The 25,902-nt window shown below is 45.9% G+C and overlaps 1 protein-coding gene across 1 annotated transcript in view; it reads left to right on the top strand.

Moving 5' to 3' along the window:
• huwe1 (HECT, UBA and WWE domain containing E3 ubiquitin protein ligase 1) overlaps nucleotides 1–25,902 on the top strand; it is a 286,355-nt gene that overhangs the window by 256,770 nt on the left and 3,683 nt on the right. The window contains exons 74-83 of the mRNA XM_063034669.1: nucleotides 763–859; nucleotides 7,281–7,442; nucleotides 8,632–8,877; nucleotides 9,293–9,410; nucleotides 10,340–10,480; nucleotides 15,351–15,638; nucleotides 16,803–16,908; nucleotides 18,166–18,283; nucleotides 20,184–20,365; nucleotides 24,503–24,693. Of these exons, the coding sequence (XP_062890739.1) occupies nucleotides 763–859; nucleotides 7,281–7,442; nucleotides 8,632–8,877; nucleotides 9,293–9,410; nucleotides 10,340–10,480; nucleotides 15,351–15,638; nucleotides 16,803–16,908; nucleotides 18,166–18,283; nucleotides 20,184–20,365; nucleotides 24,503–24,693 (1,649 nt within the window). The remainder of the gene's footprint in view (nucleotides 1–762; nucleotides 860–7,280; nucleotides 7,443–8,631; nucleotides 8,878–9,292; nucleotides 9,411–10,339; nucleotides 10,481–15,350; nucleotides 15,639–16,802; nucleotides 16,909–18,165; nucleotides 18,284–20,183; nucleotides 20,366–24,502; nucleotides 24,694–25,902) is intronic.

Below are 25,902 nucleotides of genomic sequence, written 5' to 3'. Positions count from 1 at the left end.
TGGGTCTAAGAATCTCTGCGAGTCCACTGGGGAAGTCAAAGTCCCTATGTCTGCAAATCCAGTGGAGGCTGGAGATGAAGATAACTTGTCCTGGAGTTAGAGGACTGTGGAAGGGAAGGAGAGAGGGACTGGCTTTGCTATGCTGATGGGAGGGAGGGAGGGTTATGCTGAGGTTTTGTCGCTTGTGTTCTGTTGCTCTGCATTGTAGGCATGCCGTGTTGTCACCGGAATGTGTGGCAACACTTGCAGGCTGTCCCCAACGCACCCTTGCAAACAATGTTTTGATACACATATGACAAATGAAGCTGAATATAATCTGAAGTGATGGAAAGTTCAGATGATCCTGAGCAGATCAGAGTGACTACTTCAGATTTAGTTGTAACTGCCCTGAACTTCCTTCCTCTCCCCCTTGCCCAAGTCAGAATTAGATGTATTATCACTGACATGCATCATGAAATTTGTGACAGCAGTACAGTGCAATAAATAAAAATTATAAATTACAATAAGAAAATATTTGCAAAAGAAAACAAAAAGAGGGAGCAAAATAGTGAGTTGTTCATGGGTTCACAGACCATTTGGAAATTTAGTGGCGGAGGGAAAGAAGTTTTTCTTAGAATCAGCATCTCAGCTAGGATCAGACTAGCATCTCTTGCTCTCGCCATGTGGGTCATTGATCCCTTCCACTTTCTCCCACTTAGTTATGGTTCAATTATTCACTTTCTTCTCTCTCTCCTTCTCTCTCCCTCTCTCTCCTTCAAAAAGTCCGAGTCGAACCCGGCGGAGGGAGCCTCGCGAAGGGACGAGTCTCCCATGGACGTGGATCAGCCGTCACCCGCTGCTCAGGAGTCGCTGTCGTTGGGTAGGTCTGCCTCAACGGGAGTGTGATGTCCATGGGTGGGGGGAGAGAATTTGCCCCGAAACTCTCAGTAGAGCTAGCTTAATGGAGTCACATACAGGACTGGATGCTGGAAATTCAGAGCAATGCACAGGAGAGGTTGGAGGAACTCAGTGGGGTCAGGCAGTATCTGGTAAAGATTCTGCCATAGATTTACCATCACTGACTTAATTTGTTATTTTGTGGCTGTAGTCCAGTGTAAATGTGTAAAATGACTATTAGGAACAAAAATAGTGCAAATTTCAATCAGTAATATCTTTTTAAAAAAAAGGAAATTAGTGTAAAAAGAGAAGGAAAAAAGTACTGAGGTAGTGTTCCTGGATCATTCAGAAGTCTGATGGCGAGGGGAAGATGCTGTTTCTAAATCTTTCAGTGTGTGTCTTCAGGCCCCTGTACCACCACCTTGATGGCAGCAATGAGAAGAGGGCATGTGCCTGGGTGATGGATGCTGCCTTTTTGAGGCATTGCCTTTTGAAGATGTCCGTGGTGGTGGGAGGGTTAAGTTTACAACCCACTGCCTCTTGGGTCCCTTTTAATCTTTCCCCTCTCACCCTGAATCTGTGACTCAGAATTTCAGACTCCCTTTGCCCTGGGGAAAAACCTGCTCTCCACCTCTCGTTATTTAAACGTTTGTATAAGATTGCCCTCTTTCTCCCAAGTTTCAAGGTAGCTCTTCCTAAAGTTCAGTGTGGGTCTTCAGACTCCTATTACCTCTTCCCCGATAGTAGTAAGGAGAAGAGGCAGGTCTTGGATGGTGCTCGCTGTTAGGAGTTTGAGGAAATTTGCCACGTTGCCAAAGAGCAGCAGATCTGTACCAATTTACATTGGACAGTATTCTGATTGGTTGCATCACTGTCCAGTATGGATGCCCCAACTCACAGGATAGAAAAATAATCAAGACCCCACCATCGAGGACATCTTCAAAGGGCAATGCCTCAAGAAGGCAGCATCCATCATTAAAAACTCTCACCACATGCCCCTCTCTCATTAAAACCATCAGGGAGGAGATACAGGAGACCAAAGTTACACACTCAGTATTTTAGGAACAGGTTCTTCTTCTCCACCATCAGATTCCTGAACGGTCCATAAACGCAGTCCCCATTTTGTTCTCTTTTTGCACACTTTTTTAATATATATTCTTATTGTAACTTAGGATATTTTTTAATGTCTTGCACTGTTCTGCTGCCATAAAATAGGAAATTTCGTGACATGTGTTTGTGATAATAAACTGATTTCGGTTTTCCGCCTCTCACGCTGCACACGAGCATCAATTTACAGTGCGAATCAGCCCATAAGCCCTTTGTGTCGTTAGGATGTGAAAGGAAATGGGAGCACAGGGGTGGGGGAAGAGGAATGCACTCGGGTCACAGCGTCAAAGGTCAGAGATCGAACCAGCATCTCTGCAGCCCCACCCACTGCGCCACTCTGCTACCCAAATGCGGGGAAGTGGCAGGGTGGGAACTTGGTAATAACAGTGGCACAGCGGGTAAAGCCACAGCCTCGCAGCGCTGGAGGCTCAGGTTCATAGTCATAGTCATACTTTATTGGTCCCGGGGGAAATTGGTTTTTGTTACAGTTGCACCATAAATAATAAATAGTAATAGAACCATAAATAGCTAAATAGTAATATGTAAATTATGCCAGTAAATTATGAAATAAGTCCAGGACCAGCCTATCGGCTCAGGGTGTCTGACCCTCCAAGGGAGGAGTTGTAAAGTTTGATGGCCACAGGCAGGAATGACTTCCTATGACGCTCTGTGTTGCATCTCGGTGGAATGAGTCTCTGGCTGAATGTACTCCTGTGCCCAACCAGTACATTATGTAGTGGATGGGAGACATTGTCCAAGATGGCATGCGACTTGGACAGCATCCTCTTTTCAGACACCACCGTGAGAGAGTCCAGTTCCATCCCCACAACATCACTGGCCTTACGAATGAGTTTGTTGATTCTGTTGGTGTCTGCTACCCTCAGCCTGCTGCCCCAGCACACAACAGCAAACATGATAGCACTGGCCACCACAGACTTGTAGAACATCCTCAGCATCATCCGGCAGATGTTAAAGAACCTCAGTCTCCTCAAGAAATAGAGGCGGCTCTGACCCTTCTTGTAGACAGCCTCAGTGTTCTTTGACCAGTCCAGTTTATTGTCGTTTCATATCCCCAGGTATTTGTAGTCCTCCACCATGTCCACCCTGACCCCCTGGATGGAAACAGGGGTCACCGGTACCTTAGCTCTCCTCAGGTCTACCACCAGCTCCTTAGTCTTTTTCACACTGAGCTGCAGATAATTCTGCTCACACCATGTGACAAAGTTTCCTACCGTAGCTCTGTAATCGACCTCATCTCCCTTGCTGATGCATCCAACTATGGCAGAGTCATCAGAAAACTTCTGAAGATGACAAGACTCTGTGCAGTAGTTGAAGTCCGAGGTGCAAATGGTGAAGAGGAAGGGAGACAAGACAGTCCCCTGTGGAGCCCCAGTGCTGCTGATCACTCTGTCGGACACACAGTGTTGCAAGCACACACACTGTGGTCTGCCAGTCAGGTAATCAAGAATCCATGACACCAGGGAAGCATCCACCTGCATCGCAGTCAGCTTCTCCCCCAGCAGAGCAGGGCGGATGGTGTTGAACGCACTGGAGAAGTCAAAAAACATGACTCTCACAGTGCTCGCTGGCTTGTCCGGGTGGGCGTAGACACGGTTCAGCAGGTAGACGATGGCATCCTCAACTCCTAGTCGGGGCTGGTAGGCGAACTGGAGGGGACCTAAGTGTGGCCTGACCATAGGCCGGAGCAGCTCCAGAACAAGTCTGTCCAGGGTCTTCATGATATGGGAGGTCAATGCCACCGGTCTGTAGTCATTGAGGCTGCTGGGGCGTGGCGTCTTCAATCCCTACCTCCAGTGCTGTGTGTGTGTGGAGTTTGGTTGTTCTTTCTGGGCTCCCCATAGCTGCTCTTGTTTCCACCCACAGGCCTGTGAGGTGCAGAGCTAAATGACCATTGTAAATTACCTGATGGTCAGGTAGAACCTGCGGGGAGTGTTGAGAATGTGAGGAGAATTAAAAAGGAGCTTGTCACAGTAGAAGCATAAGTTGGTGTCGTCGCTGTGTCATTCAATCATAAATGTGTATGTTTATTTATTGAGATATACACACAGAAGAGGGCCTTCGAGCTGCACCACGCCAGCAATCTCCTGAAACCCTAGCCTAATCACGAGGCAGTTTACAATGACCAATTAACCTACCAGCAGATACGTCTTCGGACTGTGGGAGGAAACCAGGGCACCCAGAAGAAAACCACACGGTCCACGGGGAGGACATACAGACTATATCAGAATTGAACACCAAACTATGACACCCCAAGCTATTAAAGTGCTGTGCTAACCACTAGACTACTGTGATGCTACAGCCAAATAAAATATTATTGTTCTGGGGCCAAGTTGCAAAACACAGTACATATAGTTACTGTCCAACACATGGTGTCAAAGTATTAGCACAATCCCTGAGTGGCACGGCCTGAGATGGACAGGGTTGACGAAGTGCGAGGTGCACGTTTACATAAGACAGTATAACGTTACTGGCACCGTTATAATGAAACAAGCTGTTGTATAAATATGTGAAACAGCAGCAATAGACAATGAGAAGTGACCAGTGCAGGATGGAAGTGTGTCTGAGTTGTGGAGTGGGGCAGGTCATTCAGATAGGCTGTACATGTGAGGTGAGTGGCAGCAGGCTGTTAAGAACTCTACCAGCCTGGAGGAGGGAGCTGTTTCCTAGCCCTACAGTACTGGTTCTTGCACTGCAGGAGGTCAGAAAGATTGCGCGAAGGGTCTTCGCCAATTCTGGAACACTTCTGGGGGGAGGCGGGGAGAGACCTTGACGATGTTTGCAGCAGTCCTCTGTGTCCATACAGGTCTTGCATTCTGATGCGTTGCAATTCCCAGAACAAACGGTGATGTTTCCACATTGTATGTCTCTGTCTCTCTCTATAAATCCACAGGTCATTACAAAGAGGCAGTTGGATACTGTCTTTGTGAAAGTGTATGTCTCACTCATACAGCACTGTAACAGGCCCTTCAGTCTACCTGGTCCGTGCAGGCCAAGGTTCCCATTGAAACTCCTCCCATTTAGCCCATATCCCTCTAACACTTTCCTACCCATGTATCTGCCCAAGGGTTTGTAAATGTTTTTGTGCATCTACATCAACCGCTTCCTCTGGAAGCTTGTTCCACCCTTTGGGTGTAGAGGATGCCCTCTCAGGCTCCTTTCGAATCTCTCTCCTCCATAGCAGACTGAATGGCCAAATTCTGCTCCTGTGGCTTATGGTCTTTCGTCTTAAGCCTCTACCCTCTTGGTCTTGATTGCCCAACCCCGAAGAAAAAGAGTTTTCAAGTAAGTCAAGTTTGTTGTGTGCACAAGTACAATGAGGTACTTGGCCTACAGTTCGTTACACCGCTGGCGTTCAGGGCAGCAATGAAGGCCCTCCATCTCTGGCAGTGTTCAGGGCCTCCTTCATCGTGTCAGTAGCTTCCTCTCGGGTTTCCCTGCTGCCAGCAATGCAGCTTCTGAGTGGAGTCTCAGGAATATCATCGCACTCAGATGTAGAAGGATTTATCATTGCTGTTTCCATAACAGTTTTGTTTTACCAGTCAGTGTTGTTAGCCCTGAGCTGTTTTCCCCCAAAACTGGATGACCAGTGGACCACTCTTGGTTTGACCTCTACCCTTTTCCCTGTTTGGTATGGGTGACCACACCAAGAGCTGAAGCACAAGGCCCTGACTCCAGACAACATAGCCCTCCAGGTCATTGAGGCTCATAAGCCTCCAAACACTACCACAAAGTTTGTGGTCCTCTTGGAGGGCGCTGAAGTACAGGTATAATGAAAAGATTGCTGCAACATCACAGTTACATAGTTACAGACAACAGGCAGAACATGAACTCTACAATTATAGATAAAATTGTACAAGTAAATTATGTGTAAAATTATGCATTGAAGTGGTGCAAAAGCAAAACAGGTGTAAAAAAAATATCAGATCAAAGTCCAAGCATAAGTGAACAAGAGCATAGTTCTTTGAAAGTGACATCACAGATAGACAAGATGGTGAAAATGTTGTTTAGCACACTGGCTTTTGTCAGCCAGGGCATTGACTAGAGGTGTTGGGACATGTTTTCGCAGTTTAAAATCAGGTTTAATGTCACCGGCATATGGTGTGAAAGTTGTTCTCTTTGCAGCAGCAGTACAATGCAATGCATAATAGGATGAAAACTTTGAATTACACCAGGTATATTTTAAAAATAGTTAACTAAGTAGTACACTGCCATACCAGCAGGTTAGATTGGTCTCAACGGCACAGCCATAGAAATTTGTGAGTGTCTTTGGTGACATAACCAATCTCCTCAAACTCCTAATGAAATGTAGCTGCTGTCGTGTATAAGTCATTGGTGAGGCTGCAGTTGGAATATCTTGCGCAATTTTGGTATTTTGGTCACCCTGTTTTGGAAAGATGGGGCTAAACTGGAAAGAATGCAGAAAAGATTTACAGGGTCTAGAGGTCCCGAATCCTGAGGAGAGATTGTCCAGGCTCGGCCTTCATTCATTGGAATGCAGGAGAGTGAGGAGCAACCTTATGGAAGTGTTCAAAATAATGAGGGGCATGAATAAGGTAAGCGGTAACAGTCTTTTCCCCAGGGTAGGGAAATCCAGATCTAGGGTCCTAGGTTTAGAGCGAAAAGGGAGAGATTTAAAAAGGATGTGAGGGGCAACTTTTTCATGCAGAGAGTGGTGAGTTTGTGGAACAATCTATCCGAGGAAATGCTTGAAGCAAGCATTAACTTTTGTAACTTCAAAGCATTAAACTAATTCAAAGGAAGACACGGGAGTCCGAAATGTGTGTGTGTAAATTCATGTTCACTGTAAGCAAGGCACACATGTATCGCATGGTAGCGTGGTGATATATGCATATGTTTATATGCGTACGTTTATATGTACATGTATTTATACATATAAACTGTAATGTTATGGTTATATCAGATTGTTTAATCCAACAATATATTTACAGGATTACTCAAATGTTAGTGAAATACTAAAAGCACAACAGCAGACACAATAGTATTGTTTAAGAAGCACTTGAACAGGCCCATGGAGGGGTACAGGATCAGCTTGGTGGGCACTGGTTGGCATGGACTGAATGGATCAAAGGGTCAGCAACCTCAGCAATAGCAGACTATGGATTCTAAGAGGTGGTCCATGGTTTTCAATTGTTGAGGTAAGGTTAGGGTTGTTGAAAAACGTGACAGTCAATCCAGAATTGGTGGGTTTGAAGTGAGTAACCTCCTCTGTCTCAGTGCCACTTCTGACAAGGAGCCCCTTCTGTTTGTCCGTGCAGCAGGTTCTGAGGCAAGCCAAGCGGCCGAGAAGAAGGAGGAGGAGGAGAAGCTGCCGGAGTTGCCCCTACTGAGCGAGCAGCTGAGCCTGGACGAGCTGTGGGACATGCTGGGCGAGTGCCTGAAGGAGCTGGAAGAGTCGCACGACCAGCACGCTGTCTTGGGTGAGCCAGGGAATGGTGCTGGATCACTTGGGGAGGGGAAGGGGGCTCATGTCTGGGATTGAAGTGTGGAGGAACAGAGGGATCCTGGGGTCCACATCCATAGATCACAAAAACTTGCCACCCAAATTGATAGGGTGGTTAGGAAGGCATGTAGCGTGCTGACCTTCATTAGTCAGGGGAATTGGGTTCAAGAAGCATAACGCTGCAGCTCTATTAAACTCTGGTTCGACCACACTTGGAATATTGTGTTCAGTTTTGGTCGCCTCGTTATGTGGAAGCTTTAGCGAGCGTGTCAAAGGAGGATAAGTTGAGCGAGCTATCACTTTTCTCTGGAGAGGAGGATAAGAGGTGACTTGATAAAGGTATAAGATGATAAAAGACCCAGATCGAGTAGACAGCCTCTTATCATCTTAATAGTATGTTTTTTCATATTAACTATTGCCGTCCTTTTTCCCATTCAGACAATGAGAGCGCATACTTTTAAGGCGATTGGAGGAAAGTATAGGAGGGATGTCAGGTTTTTTTTTTAGAGTGGTGGGTGGGTTGAATGTACTGCCAGGGTTGGGAGAGGCAGATACGTTAGGGACATTTAAGAGACTCGTAGACAGGCAGCAGCATGATAGAAAAATGGAGGGCTATGTGGGATGGAATGGTTAGATCTTTCTTGGAGGAGGTTATAAGGTTGGCATAGCATTCCTCTTCTATATTGTGTGAAGCCTGTGGTCCAGGAATTGGTTCATTCGTTTGTTATCTGCCATATCATATGACGTGGGCAATCATGGTTTTTTCATGACCATGATTGATTTTGGCAAATTTTTTTCTACAGAAGTGGTTTGACCTCAGATGGGTGACCTCAGCCATTATCAATACTCTTCAGAGATTGTCTGCCTGGTATCAGTGTTCACATAACCAGGACTTGCGATATGCATCATCTGCTCATAGGACCATCCACCACCTGCTCCCATGGCTTTGTGTGATCCTGATCAGGGGGAGGGGCTAAGCAGGTGCTACAGCTTGCCAAGGGTGACCTGCGGTAGCTAGCAAAGGGAAGGGGCGCCTTATACCTCCCTTGGTAAAGGTGTATCTCCACCTGCCACCCAAGGAATGGGTAAAGTTGGTTAATGAATACAGTTGTTTTAGTTCTACTACAATGACCCTTTTTGTTTTCTCTCTCTCTCTCCCTGCACAGTCCTACAGCCCGCAGTGGAAGCCTTTTTCCTTGTCCATGCGACCGAGAGGGAAAGCAAGCCCCCCGTGCGCGACACGAGGGAGAGCCAGCTGGCCCACATCAAGGACGAAGCACCGCCCCTTTCCCCTGCCCCGGTCACCCCAGCCACGCCTTCCTCCCTCGACCCGTTCTTCTCCCGGGAGCCCTCATCTATGCACATCTCCTCCAACCTGCCTCCAGACACTCAGAAGTTCCTCCGCTTTGCAGGTAGGTCTCAAAAGTAGTTAGTTAGCTTCTTGTAATGTGATTTAATGAGAAATGTTTGATATTTGGAAAGGGTCTTTAGAAATCAGATATTTCCTTCTCCAGCTTTATGAGAATATGGAACTAAAATTATTATTATTGTAGCTGCACTAGGAATGTGTATGATGGGACAGGAAAGAGGCATTTTTACCCCTGGATTGTGTGATGGGACCATGTGGAGGGAGCTCCACTTAGTTTGTTATGTGCCGTTTCGTATGAGGTGGGCAATCATGGTCTCAGGCATGTATGATAGAATGGTATGGAGGGCGCTTCACTCTGTCTTTGACCTCCGGTGTGTGTAGAGGAGACTTCACCTTCTATTTGAACTACCTACTGATCCATCGATTTAATCTGTGCTTTGTTTTGTGTTTTCCTGCAGAAACGCATCGAACTGTGCTAAACCAGATCCTGCGGCAGTCCACCACTCACCTGGCAGACGGTCCATTCGCTGTTCTCGTGGACTACATTCGGATACTTGACTTCGATGTCAAGCGCAAGTATGTCTCTGACTCCCTGAACCCAATTTGCAAATCCATTCTGTTTCCCATTGCAAAATCCACATCACACTACCTTCTGTTGCTGCCACAACACTGGTTAAACATTCCCAGAACCATAGTTGGTACTCCAGAGATAATGTGCTGGATATCCTGGCTGAGCAGCTATTTTAGGTCCCTCAGTATTTCCATGTGGAATTAGAGAGGAATGGGATTGCTCTGAGAGTTGATGGGCCAGAAGTTTTCCTATGGATTCAGCAGGAGTATCCTTCCGTACTGTCTTGTCTAGAGAAAGTATCAAGCAGGAACCAGTTTCTGCTTTTTGCTGCACCTTTGATCGATGTCTGAGGGCTCAAAGAGCAAGAAGCCATAGAGAGCGGAACTGGGCAAGACCATTAAGTTTTCCACAGCAGTGATGTTGCACCTTGTGCGTCTCTTCCAGGAAACTTTCCGGCTGCCTGTTTCATTGTCAGCCCATCAAACCCACTTGGTGCAGGCAGGTGAGGACTGCTGTTCCAGAGTACCAGAGTGGAAAAGTTGATGGTTCTGAAAATGCCAGGCAGACTTTCAGGTTGATAACCTTTCATCAGAATGTAAGAGGCATAGATCGAGTGGTTAGCCAGGGACATTTTCCCAGCCAAATACAAGACGGAATAATTTTAAGGTGATTGAGGTTAAGTATGTCAAAAGTAGATTTTTTTAGACAGCAAATGGTAGCTGCGCATGCATGTGATGGGCCAAAGGGTGTGTATTCATGTTGAATGACTGTTCTATGTCATGTGTCAAATTCCCCATCTTGCAGTCCACCTGCATCTTACTGGAATAACCCTCTGTGTAAGGGTCGACCCATGGGTGGGAGAATCCCCCCACCTGACACCATTTACCCCCCCCCCCCCCCGCTCTAACCTGCCTCCCGTTTCTCTTCCGGCTAGGTATTTCCGTCAGGAGCTGGAGCGCCTGGACGAGGGGATCCGCAAGGAGGATCTGGCGGTCCACGTGAGGAGGGACCACGTCTTCGAGGACTCGTACCGAGAGCTACATCGGAAGTCCCCGGAGGAAATGAAGAACAGGCTGTAAGAATGGTTCCCACTCAACCTTCCAGCCTTGGCCTTCTTTTGTGGCGTGGGGCATGGAAATTAGCAAACTTGAGGGGGAAGGGATGTGGCAAAAGGCAAACTCCATTTTCCATCGACTTTCGGTATGCCTGAAAACTCTGTATGGCTGCTATAGTCAGTGGTGTAAATCTGATAGTCACTTTTGACAGCAGTCCCTCAGGAATAGTGCCCCAGTTGAAATATTGGACAAACTCGAACTTTGAGAAGCAAGTGTTGTCCTGGGCAACTTCCCCAGAAACACCAAGTTCTGGCAACAGAAGCAGTCCACGTTTCCAGCTGATGACCATTCATTAGAACCAGAGCGACTCTTCCCTAAATGGGGAGCAAATTTAGAAATCAGAGGCGCAGATTTTCCCTGAAGGTTAACTTGAAACTTGAGTCAGCGGTAAGGAAGCCACATATAATGTTAGCATTCATTTAGAACCATAGAACACTACAGCACAGAAACCAGGCCATTTGGCCCTTCTAATCTGTGCCAATACATTATTCCGCTAGTCCCATTGACCTGCATCCAGTCCATAACCCTCCAGACTTCTCCCATCCATGTACCTATCCAATTTATTCTTAAAACTTAATGGCAGCTTGTTCCACACTCCCACCACTCTCTGAGTGAAGAAGTTCCCCCAATGTTCTCCCTAAACCTTTTCCCTTTCACCATAAAGCCATGTCCTCTCGTATTTATCTCTCCTAGTCTAAGTGGAAAGAGCCTATTCACATTTACTCTGTCTATACCCCTCATAATTTTGTAAACCTCTGTCAAATCTCCCCTCATTCTTTTACGCTCCAAGAAATAAAGTCCTAACCTGTTCAATCTTTCCCTGTAACTCAACTCCTGAAGACCTGGCAACATCCTAGTAAATCTTCTCTGCACTCTTTCAATCTTACTGATAGCCTTCCTATAGTTAGGTGACCAGAACTGTACGCAATACTCCAAATTTGGCCTCACCAATGTCTTATACAACCTCCTCATAATATCCCAACTCCTGTACTCAGTACTTTGATTTATGAATGCCAGGATGCCAAAAGCCTTCTTTACAACCTTGTCTACCTGTGACGCCACTTTCAGGGAATTATGTGTCTGAATTCCCAGATCTCTTTGTTCCTCTCCACTCCTCAGTGCCCTACCATTTACTGTGTATGTCCTACCTTGACTTGTCCTTCCAAAATGCAACACCTCACACTTGTCTGCTTTAAGTTCCATATGCCATTTTCTGGCCCATTTTTCCAATTGGTCCAGATCCCTCTGCAGGCTTTGAAAGCCTTCCTCACTGTCCACAATGCCTCCAATCTTAGTGTCATCAGCAAACTTGCTGATCCAATTTACCACATTATTATCTAGATCATTGATATAGACAAGAAAAACAATGATCCCGGCACAGATCCTTGAGGCACACCACTAGTCACAGGCCTCCAGTCTGATAAGCAGTCATCCACTGCCACTCTCTGTCTTCTCCCACACAGCCAATTTCGAATCCAGTTTACAACCTCTCCATGGATACCTAGTGTCTGAACCTTCTGAACTAGCCTTCCATGTGGGACCTTGTCAAAGGCCTTACTAAAGTCCATGTAGACAACATCCACAGCCTTTCCTTCGTCTACTTTCTTGGTAACCTCCTCAAAAAACTCTACAAGGTTCGTTAAACACGATCTACCATGCACAAAGCCATGCTGACGTTCAGCCCTTGGCTGTCCAAGTACTTGTACATCTGATCTCTCAGAACACCTTCCAATAATTTACCTGCTACTGATGTCAGGCTCACCGGCCTGTAATTACCTGGTTTACTTTTAGAACATTTTTTAAACAACGGAATCCTCCAGTCCTCCAGCACCATACCTGTGGCTTAGGATATTTTAAATATTTCTGCCAGAGCCCCTGCAATTTCTACACTAGTCTCTCTCAAGGTCCGAGGAAATATCATGTCAGTCCCGGGGGATTTATCTACCTTTATTTGCTGTAAGGCAGCAAGCACCTCCTCCTCTTTAATATCTATATGTTCCATGACACTGCTGCTTGTATCCCTTCCTTCCATATAGGCTGTGCTAGTTTCCTGAGTAAATACTGATGCAAAAAATTTGTTTAAGATCTCCCCCATCTCGTGAGGCTCCACACATTGACGACCACTTTGATCTTCTAGGGGACCAATTTTGTACCTTACTATCCTTTTACTCTTAATATACTTGCAGAAACTCTTTGGGTTTACCTTCACATTATCTGCCAAAGCAACCTCATGTCTTTTTGCCTTCCTGATTTCCTCCTCTAGTATTTTCTTACATTTTCTGTACTCTTCAAATGCCTCATTTTTTTCCTTGTTGCCTATACCTGCTATACACCTCTCTCTTTTTCTTAACTAGATTCACCAATATCCCTTGAAAACCAAGGTTCCCTATGCCTGTTAATTATGCCTTTAATCATGGCAGGAACATGCAAACTCTGCACTCTCAAAATTTCACCTTTGAATGCCTTCCACGTACTGAACACATCCTTGCCAGATATCATCTTATCCCAATCCACTCTTCCTAGATCCTTTCTCATTTCCTCAAAATTGGCCCTTCTCCAATTTAGAACCTCAACTCGAGGATCAGACCTATCCTTATCCATAATTAACTTGAAACTAATGACATTAAGGTCACTGGACCCAAAATGTTCGCTTACACATACTTCTGTCACTTGACCTGTCCGGTTCCCTAATAAGAGATTAAGTATTGCATCCTCTCTCGTTGGTACCTCTATATATTGATTTAGAAAACTTTCCTGAACACATTTGACAAACTCAACGCCAGCTAACCCTTTCACAGTGTGGGAGTCCCAGTCAATATGTGGAAAGTTAAAATCCCCTACTATTACAGCTTTCTGTTTATTTTCAGAGGACTAGAATATAAAAGCAAGGGTATAATGCTGATGCTTTATAAGCATTGGTCAGACCACACTTGGAGCATTTCGAGCAGTTTTGGGCCCCCTTTCTAGGAAATGATGTGCTGTCTTTGGAGAAGCTCCAGAAGAGGTTATGAGAATGGCCCCGAGAATGAAAAGGTTAACTGGAGTTTAGCAGAATGAGAGGGATTCTCATTGTAACCTATCAAATATTGAAAGGCCTAGATTGAGTGGATGTGGAGAGGTGGCTTCCAGCAGCAGGGGAGTCTCTGACTAGAGGGCACAGCCTCAGAGTAGAGGGGCATCCCTTTAGAACAGAGATGAGAAGGAATTTCTTTAGCCTGAGGGGGTGAATCTGGAATTCATTGCCACAGATGACTATGGAGGCAGGTCATTGTGTATATTAAAAGTGGAGATTGATGGGTTCTTGGTTAGTAAAGGCATAAAAGGTATTGGGGAAGGCAGGAGAATGAGGTTGAGAGGGCAAGTCAACCACAATGGAATGGCAGAACAGACTCAATGACTTTCCTAATAGCTGCTTCTGATGAAAACTCAGGAAGTATTATCTCCGTGTTTCTTTCTCCGTAGACGCTGCCTGACCAGCTGAGTATCAATCATTGTTGTATTATTGCCACATGTCCCAAGGAACAGTGAATTGCTTTGTTTTGCCTGCCAATCTGGCAGGTCATTCCAAACACAAGTACTCCCGGGTAGTACATAAGATAAACCAATAGCAAAATGCAGTATCACACAGTGCAATGCAGCTAGACAGGAGCAGGTGTAAGCACGGTGATATGGTCGAATGAGAGGTCATGAGTTCATCTTTATTTTGTACAGAAGTCTGTTCAAGATTCTCACAGCAGTGGGGTAGAAGTTGAGTCTTATGTTTCATGTTCTCACGCTTTTCTATCAGGAGAAGAAAGAATAACCAGGCTCCTGGATTATGTTGGCTGCTTCCTCTAGACAGGAGGCAGTATGAACAAAGTCCACCGAGGGGGAGACTAGCTACATGACAGTCCACAACTTTCTGCAGTTACAATCTCGGCAGAACAATTGCCATACCAAGCTATGATGCATCCGGATAGGATGCTGGGTTAGACTGAGATATCCAGTAGCCACAGTTTTGTGAACTGCCCTTGCCATAGAGAGGAGTTGGGTTTCAGATTAACATCTGATCCAGTCCACAGCTTTCCCCAACAGCAGACCCCCGTCAATGCCGCCGTTCGCCATTGCGGCTGGAGAAATCCATGGTTTGTGCATTCAACGCTATTGGTGTCACCTGGCGGGCTTCTGTATCTGAACTGCTCAACTCTAGCTTTCCCGGCAGCTAATCACACACCAGAACAAACCCTAGAGCAATGTACAAAGCGTTAGTGGAACTCAGCAGGTCAGGCAGCATCTACAGAGGAAAATAAACAGTCGATGCTTCAGGCTGAGACCCTTCATCAAGACTCAGTTTTGGCCTGAAATATTGACCGTTTATACCCCTGCATAGATGCTGCCTGACTGCTGAGTTCCTCCAGCATTTTATGAGTTTTGGTCTGGATTTCCAGCATCTGCAGTCTCTTGTGTTTATCAAAACCCTCTGGCCAAGTCGGTTCAGGAACAGTTACTACCCTTTAACCATCAGGCTTCTGAATCAGCATCGGATAACTTCACTCCCATGAACTCTGAACGTTTTGTATTTGTCTTTTTTGCACATTGGTTGGTTGTCTGTACTTGTGTGTAGTTTTTCATTGATTCTATTGTATTTCTTTGTTCTACTGTGAATGCCTGCAAACAAATGAAGCTTAGGATAGTAAATGGTGACATACATACTCTGATAATGAATTCACTTTGATTCCACAACCCCCACGCTCAATTTCAAATGCTCTTCAACTCCTGTTCTCAGTATTATTTAATACTCATTGTATACATACTTTGACAATCAATTTGACTTTGACTTTGCCTTTCCAGGTACATCGTCTTCGAAGGGGAGGAAGGGCAGGACGCAGGGGGCCTGCTGCGCGAGTGGTACATGATTATCTCCCGGGAGATGTTCAACCCCATGTACGCCCTGTTTCGCACATCACCTGGCGACCGCGTCACCTACACCATCAACCCATCTTCACACTGCAACCCTAACCACCTCAGCTACTTCAAGTTCGTGGGGCGGATCGTGGCCAAGGCGGTCTACGACAACCGGCTGCTGGAGTGCTACTTTACCCGTTCCTTCTACAAGCACATCTTGGGCAAATCCGTCAGGTACCCTCGCTCTCCTTCTCTCTCACCTGGCATGCTGTGTAAGCAGGAAACACGGGGGTGACAAGGAGATCCTTCATTGCATTGGGAGACCCTTTTTGCATGGGTTGGGAGCAGGCAGACTGTAATATCCAAGTGCAGCCTAACCAGTGATTGTTACAAGTATAATATACAACCTCCCCACACCTACATCTTTTGCCTCAGACAGTGAAGACAAGCATACTCCACTTCGTCTTGACCACCCTGGCCAGCTGTGGGCACTCGTGGTCACAGGGAGAGTAACTCCTTACAGACTGCAGCAGGAATTGAACCCGGATCACTGGCACTGTAAAGCATTGCGCTGTCCGCTATGCCTACCGTGTCGCCCCTGTTTTACACACTGCAGGTATCTGAGAATCCTTGAAGGATTGAGAACGAAATAAAGCAGGACCACTGAGGCCACGTGTGGCGACAAAGCCGCCAACCCCTGCATAGATGTAATAACTTGTCGGATTCAGCTTGTACATAAACATAGCTATGTTCCTGACTGCTGGTTACCCCATTATAGGAAGGATGTCAAGGCTTTGGACAAGAGCTGTACCAGGACGCTGCCTGGATTAGAAGGCATGTGCTATAACAAGAGGCTGGACAAACCTGGTTTGTTGTCTCTGAAACAGGGGAGATCTGATAGAGGTTTATTAAATTATGAGAGGCATAGATTGAGTAGGGTAGAATATCTGTTTCCCATTGAAGTGTCTAATATCAGAGGGCATGCATTTAAGGTGAGGGGTAATTTCAAAGGAGGTGTGAGGGATACATCTGTTTTCTGCACAGAGAGTGGTGGGTGCTGGGAATGCGCTGCCTGGGATGGTGGAAAAGGCCAAAACATTACAGACGTTCAGATAGGCACGTGAATGTGAGGGAAATGGAAGGATATGGACATTGTGTAGGTAGAAGGGATTAGTTTAGTTGCCCATTTGATTAGTAATTTAATTGGTTTGGCACAGCAATGTGGGCCGAAGGGCCTTTATTCTACTATTCTGGTCTCCCTGGTCTGCTGCACACCTCGCCCACACTCCAAGCCCCATGCTGTTCCACGTCCTGCAGGTATGTGGACAGATAAACGGGCATCTCTGCAGCTTGGGAGTCTTTCTTTTTAACACTTTGCTGCTTTGCTTTCATTGACAGGTATACAGACATGGAGAGTGAAGACTATCACTTTTATCAAGGGCTGGTGTACCTGCTGGAAAATGATGTCTCCACTCTCGGCTATGAGCTCACCTTCAGTACAGAGGTATCGCTAATAGGCCATCCAAGGGGCTTGTCATCCCTCTCCAGCCACTGGCAAGAAGTCTGGCCCTCCCAACCCCTAAGAAATCATTCATGTCAATGAGCTATTGAACCTAATATTCTCCTTGCCAGCTCTTTGAATGGTGTTGCGCATTTCACTCTACTGATACCAAAGCACTTCATGATTCCAGTCCTTCCCCCTCTTCGTTTACCTGTCACCTTTGATGGCCTAACTAATCAAGAACTTGTGTGTGCTGCAAGAACTTATCAAATTCTGCTTTAAATATACCCAATGACTTGGTTTTCTCAGCTGTCTGTGGTAATGAATTCCACAGATTCACCACTCTTTAAAGAAATTTCTTCTCATCTCAATTCTAAAGGGACATCCTTGTATTCTAAGGCTGTGCTCTTTGGTCCTATGGGAAACCTTGCCTCCACATCCACTATCTCTCAGCCTTTCAATATTCGATGGGTTCCAAAGAGACCCTCCCTCATTTTTGTAAACTCCAGCAAGTACAAGCCCACAGCCATCAGACACTCTTCATAAGGTAACCCTGGGATCATTCTTGTGAACCTCCTCTCTGATACCATCCCATCCTAAGAGATGGAAAGAATAGGTTCAGGATGCTTCTTGGTTGAGTTGACAAGACAATCACTAATAAATCTAGTCTGGTGGGAACTTTTTATCCCAACTATGGCAGGAATGTAAAACACTCTACCCCAAAGAATCAGCTTGGGGAAATACAGATAGTAACCTCACTGGTTAAAGATCTGTTCCCTTGGAAGGACCATGATAACATAGAGAGTTTAAGAGTTCATCTTTATCGTGTGAAAGATCTGTTTAAGAGTCTTATCTTCGATCCCTATTGGCATCTTAATTCCGTTCCATAAATATTTTTGTACCCAACCTGGGTTTGTCCCACTCTGAAAATGTAATGCCTTCACTCTCTCTCCTCACTGTGTCAATACTCAAATCTTTCACCTGAGTTTATACCACTCAGTGAATATCTAAAGATCCAACTTTATTCTGTCTCTATTTACATTTTAACATCCCACCTGGGGCCATTCAACTCTCCTGAGTCTCTGTGAATTCTTTTAGCATCTTATTTGGGCTTATCGCACCATCTCATCCTGCGGGAATGTCTTAATCTCCCACCTGGGCTTTCACAATTCTTCGGCACTTGGATTCCTACCCGCTCTCTGCTTGATTTGTGAATTGCTTCGGAAAAATACAAGTACAAGGTGTCCCTTTTCCCCACAGGTGCAGGAGTTTGGTGTGTGTGAGGTACGGGATCTGAAGCCCAACGGGACGCACGTTGTCGTGACGGAAGAGAACAAAAAGGAGTATGTTCATCTGGTCTGTCAGATGAAGATGACCGGTGAGTGACCCAGGGTTGGTCTGGAGGGCTAGGGAACAGTTTCCCCTCAGGCATTACCCTAGAGTCCACATACCTTTTTCAACCTAGACTGTCATTGTTTAAATGGTGTACTTAGTATTGATGAGAAGATTACAAATGTTTGTGCGTTACTAGTTTAGACAGATTGTGTTTATCATTGTGACTTAGATGAAGATCAGACCACATTTAATGAATAATTAATGCAGAAAACCAGGTAAATGCAAAGGGTTCACCAACCTTCCTGCCCCCTTCTCACTTTCAGTCCACAACAGTCACCATCTGAGTTTTATTTCCTTGCAGGCACCTGTACTACCTGCCTGATGGCAGCAGGGAGAAGTCCTGGGTGGTGGGGGCCCTTGATTAAGGATGTTGCTTTTTTGCAGCAGCATTTCTGTACATGTGCTCAATCGTTGGGAGGGCTTTACCTGCGATGGATGGGCTGTACCCCCTACAATTTGTAGGATTTTCCATTCAAACCGTTGGTTTTTCCATACCAGCTTGTGATGCAAGCAGTCAGGATACTCTCCAGCACACATCTATAGAAATTGTCAGAGTTTTAGATGTCATGCAAATCTTCGCAAACTCCTAAGCAAGTAGAGGCACTGCTGTGATTTCTTTATATTCTACGTGCGTGCTAGGAAAATAAAGAGTGGTCATTTCAAGCCGAGACCCCTCATCAGGATTGGAAAGGATGGGGAAAGAAGCCAGATTAAGGAGGTGGGAGGAGTACAAACAATACTAGTGATAGGTGAGACCAGATGAGGGTGAAGATGGATTAGGTGGGGGAGGGAGGGTAAAGTAAGAAGTTGCAAGGTGATAGTTGGAAGAAGTAACGGGCCGAAGAAGAAATCTGATAGGAGAGGGGGTGGACCATGAGAGAAAGGGAATGAGGAGAGGGAGGTGAAGAGAAGGGGTGAGAGGTTATCCAGAATGCTACCTTTCCTGGAGGTAGGTGACCAGAACTGCACACAATACTCCAAATTAGGTCTCACCAACATCTTATATAATTTCAGCATTACATCCCAACTCCTGCACTCAATTCTTCCACCAAAACACTAAAGGATATGATGGGACATGGGGCAGGAAAATTGCAGTGAAATCAGTAAGTCATGATCTTGGAACGTAAAAGCAGGCTTCATGGATGAAATGGTCTACTATATCTTATATTCTTGAAAAAAAAAAGTCCAGCTGGATCAAAGGGTCAGTTTTATGAAAATGACTCAGGTCTCCACTTTATTGGATACCTCCTGTACCTAATAAAGTGGTAACTCTGTATGTTTGTGGTCTTCTGCTGCTATTGCCTATCCACTTCAAGGTTTGACGTGTCGTGCATTCAGAGATTCTCATCTGCTCAGCAGTGTTCTAAAATATGAGTTACTGTTATCTTCCTGTCAGCTTGAACCAGTTCGGCCATTCTCCTCTGACCTTATCAACGAGGCGTTTTCACCCAGAGAACTGCCACTCACTGAATATTTTTTGTTTCTCGTGCCATTCTCTGTAAACTCTAGAGTAGGGGTCCCCTACTTTTTAATGGCATGGACCCCTACTATTAACCAAGGGGTCTATGGACCCCAGACTGGGAACCTCTGCTCTAGAGACTGTTGTGCATGAAAACCCCAGGAGGTCAGCAGTTTCTGTGATACGCAAACCACCCCATCTGGCACAAACAATCATTCCACAGTCAAAGTCACTTAGATCACATTGCTTCCCCATTCTCATGGTTGGTCTGAACAACAACTGAACCTTTTTACCATATCTGCATGCTTTTATGCATTAAGTTGATGCTACATGATTGGCTGAGAAGATACTTGCACTAGTGAGCAGATGTGCCTAATAAAGTGGCCACTGGGTGTAACTCGTTTTTCCTTGCGCTTTGTGGCAGGTGCTATCCGGAAACAGCTGGCTGCCTTCCTGGAGGGCTTCTACGAGATCATCCCCAAGCGATTGATATCAATTTTCACGGAGCAGGAGTTGGAGCTACTCATCTCTGGTCTACCAACGATTGACATCGATGACTTGAAAGCCAACACTGAATACCACAAGTACCAGGTTAACTCCATACAGGTGGGCTATGACATTCTGCACCCCTTACTCTTTACACAATAGCTGTTACTTCCTTATGGGGTGTAAACTGTTACAGTGTAAAAGGAGCTGACCCTGGGATGGTGTGGAGGGGGCCTCACTCTGTGTCTGACCTCAGGAGGTTGTGATGGGACAGTCTATTGGGAGCTTCACTCAGTGCCTGAACCCGGGAGTACATGATGGGATTGTGTGGAGGGAGCTTCACTCTGTGCCTGACCCTGAGTATATGCAATGAGATCGTGTGGAGGGAGCTTCTCTCTGTGTCTGACCTCAGGAGGGTGTGATGGGACAGTCTATCGGGAGCTTCACTCTGTGTCTGACCCTGAGTATATGCAATGGGACAGTGTGGAGGGAGCTTCTCTGTGTCTGACCCTGGGAATGTGTAACTAAATGGTGTAGGAGTTTCCCCCTATATTTAACGTGCTGTCGCTGGCCGGGACATGATAAGGGAAATTTGTTCTTCCTCCGGGAGAAAAGCTGTGAATCCAGGCGAATGTCAGCTGACTAATCTGCATTTTGCATTACTGATGTATTTTACCTTGAGTCATCTTACTGGGTTGTATTAATAATCTAAAGGTCCTAGGCACTGTGGTAGGCTTGTTCCCTACTGTTCTAGAAACATAGAAAATAGGTGCAGGAGTAGGCCATTCGGCCCTTCGAGCCTGCACCGCCATTCAGTATGATTATGGCTGATCGTCCAACTCAGAACCCTGTACCAGCTTTCCCTCCATACCCCCTGATCCCTTTAGCCACAAGGGCCATATCTAACTCCCTCTTAAGTATAGCCAATGAACTGGCCTCATCTGTTTCCTGTGGCAGAGAATTCCACAGATTCACCACTCTCTGTGTGAAGAAGTTTTTCCTAATCTCGGTCCTAAAAGGCTTCCCCTTTATCCTCAAACTGTGACCCCTCATTCTGGACTTCTCCAACATCAGGAACAATCTTCCTGCATCTCGCCTGTCCAATCCCTTTAGGATTTTATACATTTCAATCAGATCCCCCCTCAATCTTCTAAATTCCAACGAGTATAAGCCTAGTTCATCCAGTCTTTCATCATATGAAAGTCCTGCCATCCCAGGAATCAATCTGGTGAAGCTTCTTTGTACTCCCTCTATGGCAAGGATGTCTTTCCTCAGATTAGGGGACCAAAACTGCACACAATACTCCAGGTGTGGTCTCACCAAGGCCTTGTACAACTCAGTAGTACCTCCCTGCTCCTGTACTGGAATCCTCTTGCTATAAATGCCAGCATACCATTCGCCTTTTTCACCGCCTGCTGTACCTGCATGCCCACTTTCAATGACTGGTGTATAATGACACCCAGGTCTCGTTGCACCTCCCCTTTTCCTAATCTGCCACTATTCAGATGATGATCTGTTTTCCTGTTTTTGCCACCAAAGTGGATAACCTCACATTTATCCACATTAAATTGCATCTGCCATGAATTTGCCCACTCACTCACCCAACCTATCCAAGTCACCCTGCATCCTCTTAGTATCCTCCTCACAGCTAACACTGCCGCCCAGCTTCTTGTCATCCGCAAACTTGGAGATGCTGCATTTAATTCCCTCGTCCAAGTCATTAATATATATTGTAAACAACTGGGGTCCCAGCACTGAGCCTTGCAGTACCCCACTAGTCACTGCCTGCCATTCTGAAAAGGTCCCGTTTATTCCCACTCTTTGCTTCCTGTCTGCCAACCAATTCTCTATCCACATCAATACCTTACCCCCAATACCGTGTGCTTTAAGTTTGCACACTAATCTCCTGTGTGGGACCTTGTCAAAAGCCTTTTGAAAATCCAAATATACCACATCCACTGGTTCTCCCCTATCCACTCTACTAGTTACATCCTCAAAAAATTCTATGAGATTCGTCAGACATGATTTTCCTTTCACAAATCCACGCTGACTTTGTCCGATGATTTCACCACTTTCCAAATGTGCTGTTATCTCATCTTTGATAACTGACTCCAGCAGTTTCCCCACCACCGATGTTAGGCTAACCGGTCTATAATTCCCCGGTTTCTCTCTCCCTCCTTTTTTAAAAAGTGGGGTTACATTAGCCACCCTCCAATCCTCAGGAACTAGTCCAGAATCTAAAGAGTTTTGAAAAATTATCACTAATGCATCTACTATTTCTTGAGCTACTTCCTTAAGCACTCTGGGATGCAGACCATCTGGCCCTGGGGATTGACCCGCCTTTAATCCCTTCAATTTACCTAACACCACTTCCCTACTAACATGTATTTCCCTCAGTTCCTCCATCTCACTGGACCCTCTGTCCCCTACTATTTCCGGAAGATTATTTATGTCCTCCTTAGTGAAGACAGAACCAAAGTAATTATTCAATTGGTCTGCCATGTCCTTGCTCCCCATAATCAATTCACCTGTTTCTGTCTGTAGGGGACCTACATTTGTCTTAACCAATCTTTTTCTTTTCACATATCTATACAAGGTTTTACAGTCAGTTTTTATGTTCCCTGCCAGTTTTCTCTCATAATCTTTTTTCCCCTTCCTAATTAAGCCCTTTGTCCTCCTCCGCTGAACTCTGAATTTCTCCCAGTCCTCAGGTGAGCCACTTTTTCTGGCTAATTTGTATGCTTTTTCTTTGGAATTGATACTATCCCTAATTTCCCTTGTCAGCCACGGGTGCACTACCTTCCCTGGTTTATTCTTTTGCCAAACTGGGATGAACAATTGTTGTAGTTCATCCATGCGATCTTTAAATGCTTGCCATTGCATATCCACCGTCAACCCTTTAAGTGTCATTTGCCAGTCTATCTTAGCTAATTCACATCTCATACCTTCAAAGTTACCCTTCTTTAAATTCAGAACCTTTGTTTCTGAATTAACTATGTCACTCTCCATCTTAATGAAGAATTCCACCATGTTATGGTCACCCACGACAAGATGGCTAATTAACCTTTCCTCATTGCTCAATACCCAGTCTAGAATAGCCTGCTCTCTAGTTGGTTCCTCAACATGTTGGTTCAAAAAACCATCCCGCATACCTTCCTCGAAATCCTCTTCCTCAGCACCCTTACCAATTTGGTTCACCCAATCTACATGTAGATTGAAGTCACCCATTATAACTGCTGTTCCTTTATTGCACACATTTCTAATTTCCTGTTTAATACCATCCCCAACCTCACTACTACTGTTAGGTGGCCTGTACACAACTCCCACCAGCGTTTTCTGCCCCTTAGTGTTACGCAGCTCTACCCATATCGATTCCACATCTTCCCGGCTTCTGTCCTTCCTTTCTATTGCTCTAATCTCCTCTCTAACCAGCAACGCCATCCCACCTCCTTTTCTTTCATGTCTATCCCTCCTGAATATTGAATATCCCTGAATGTTGAGCTCCCATCCTTGGTCACCCCGGAGCCATGGCTCTGTGATCCCAACTATATCATATTCATTAATAACAATCTGCACTTTTAATTCATCCACCTTGTTACGAATGCTCCTTGCATTGACACACAAAGCCTTCAGGTGCGCTTTTACAACTCTCTTAGCCCTTATACAATTATGTTGAAAAGTGGCCCTTTTTGATGCTTGCCCTGGATTTGTCGGCCTGCCACTTTTACTTTTCACCTTACTACTTTTTGCTTACTACATTCTGTCACAGAGCGTACCTTTTCAGAACGTTGTTTGTTTTTTTCCCTGACTGGAATCTCCTATGGGCATGGCTCAGTGCTGCAGTTGGCCCATTCCAGCTCAGATGACATGCAGAGTCTAGGATCAGAGCAAACAAAGATGAATTTCTTTAGCCAGGGTGTTGTGTATCTGTGGAATTGATTGCTACAGACAGCTATGCCAAGTCACTGGGTGTGGAGGAACTGAATCAAGTTAATAAGCTGGTTAAACCCATCATCCCAACTGTGGCATAGGCCACCGGCTGTAGCTTGCCAAAGTCCTCTGTCCCAGGCCAGTCTGTCAAGTTGTCCGCAGGTGTAGGCGTTTCTGTAGCTCTGGGTTTTTTACAGGTTGCTAGCCCCATGCCCGACCCTCCTCTTACAGCCAGGCTTGGAACCGTCTGTGGCGGAGCTAACAGTCTGGTCAAGGTGCTTGCTGAAGTCTCACACCCAGCTCTGTGGTTTTTTTTTCCACCCACAGATCCAGTGGTTCTGGCGGGCACTACGCTCCTTCGACCAGGCTGACCGTGCCAAGTTCCTGCAGTTTGTCACTGGCACATCCAAGGTCCCGCTGCAGGGCTTTGCGGCTCTGGAAGGGATGAACGGGATACAGAAGTTCCAGATTCACCGGGACGATCGCTCGACCGACAGGCTGCCCTCCGCTCACACTTGGTGAGTAATTACAGTGTCTGTAGTTTACCTTGGCTTATTTATCTAAAGGGATATTAGAGGACAGCACTGCCTGCATGTGTGTGTGGAGTTTGCACATTACCCCCATGCCCCTAGGGGGTTCCAGGTTCCTCCTTCATCCCAACAACATGAGGGGTCGGTGTGTTATTTAGCCACTGTAAATTCGCCAGTGTGGAGGAAGTGTCTGACCCAGGGAATGTATAATGGAACGGTGTGGAAGGAGCTTCATCCTGTGTCTGATCCTGGGAGTGTGTGATGAGACGGTGTGAAGGGAGTTTCACTCATTGCCTGACCCCAGGATTGTGTGATGGGACAGCGTGGAGGGAGCTTCACTCTGTGTCTGACCCTGGAAGTGTATAATGGGACGGTGTGGAGGGAGCTTCACTCTGTGTCTGACCCCGGGAGTGTGTGATGGGACGGTGTGGAGGGAGCTTCATCCTGTATCTGATCCTGGGAGTGTGTGATGGGACGGTGTGGAGGGAGCTTCATCCTGTATCTGATCCTGGGAGTGTGTGATGGGACGGTGTGGAGGGAGCTTCACTCTGTGTCTGACCCCGAGAGTGAGATGGCAATAGCGAAAAGAGAGCCTTAATGATAGATGCTGATTTCTTTTGGCAGTGCTCAGCATAGCTGTGCTCAAAAGTGGGGAGGTCTGTGATAAAATGCAGAGGGTTGTCGGCCAGAATCAGCTCAATTGGCGTCTTCTTCTTTGGCGTGGGCACAATGGACTGAGTGAATCAAAGTTCCTGTTTAAGTTTGTTCTGTGCCTAATCAGAATCAGGTTTATTATCACTGACATATGCCTTGAAATTTGTGTTTCGTGGCAGAAGTGCAGAGTAAGACATAAAAGACGATTACTGTAAGGTTAGGGTGGCCTCCGTCGGTCAGGGTTGACCAGGGATGTTGCATCCCAGCTGTCTAGATACGCAAGCCAGGGCAGTATGATATGAAGTGCAAGCTGTTGTCCATGTAGCAAGCTCCCCCTCTCCACGCAACTGATGAACCAAAGGAACGGCAGAGGCCAGTACAACATCATCGCAAGAGTTACCAGTCAACGTTGATCTCAACGTAGGACTTCCCTTCGGGACTCCAGCTCCAGATTTTTTTCCTTTGGGTTTACTCCCAAAGCCCTCCCCAAGAGTTGGTATAACTGCAAGGCAGCAGAGGTTTGAGATCAAAGTTTTCCTTCTC

The sequence above is a fragment of the Mobula hypostoma genome, chromosome 28, assembly GCF_963921235.1.
Source record: "Mobula hypostoma chromosome 28, sMobHyp1.1, whole genome shotgun sequence".
NCBI classification, from domain to species: Eukaryota; Metazoa; Chordata; class Chondrichthyes; order Myliobatiformes; family Myliobatidae; genus Mobula; species Mobula hypostoma.
Note: the sequence above shows the minus strand (reverse complement) of the source record. Positions and strands in the feature narration are given on the sequence as shown.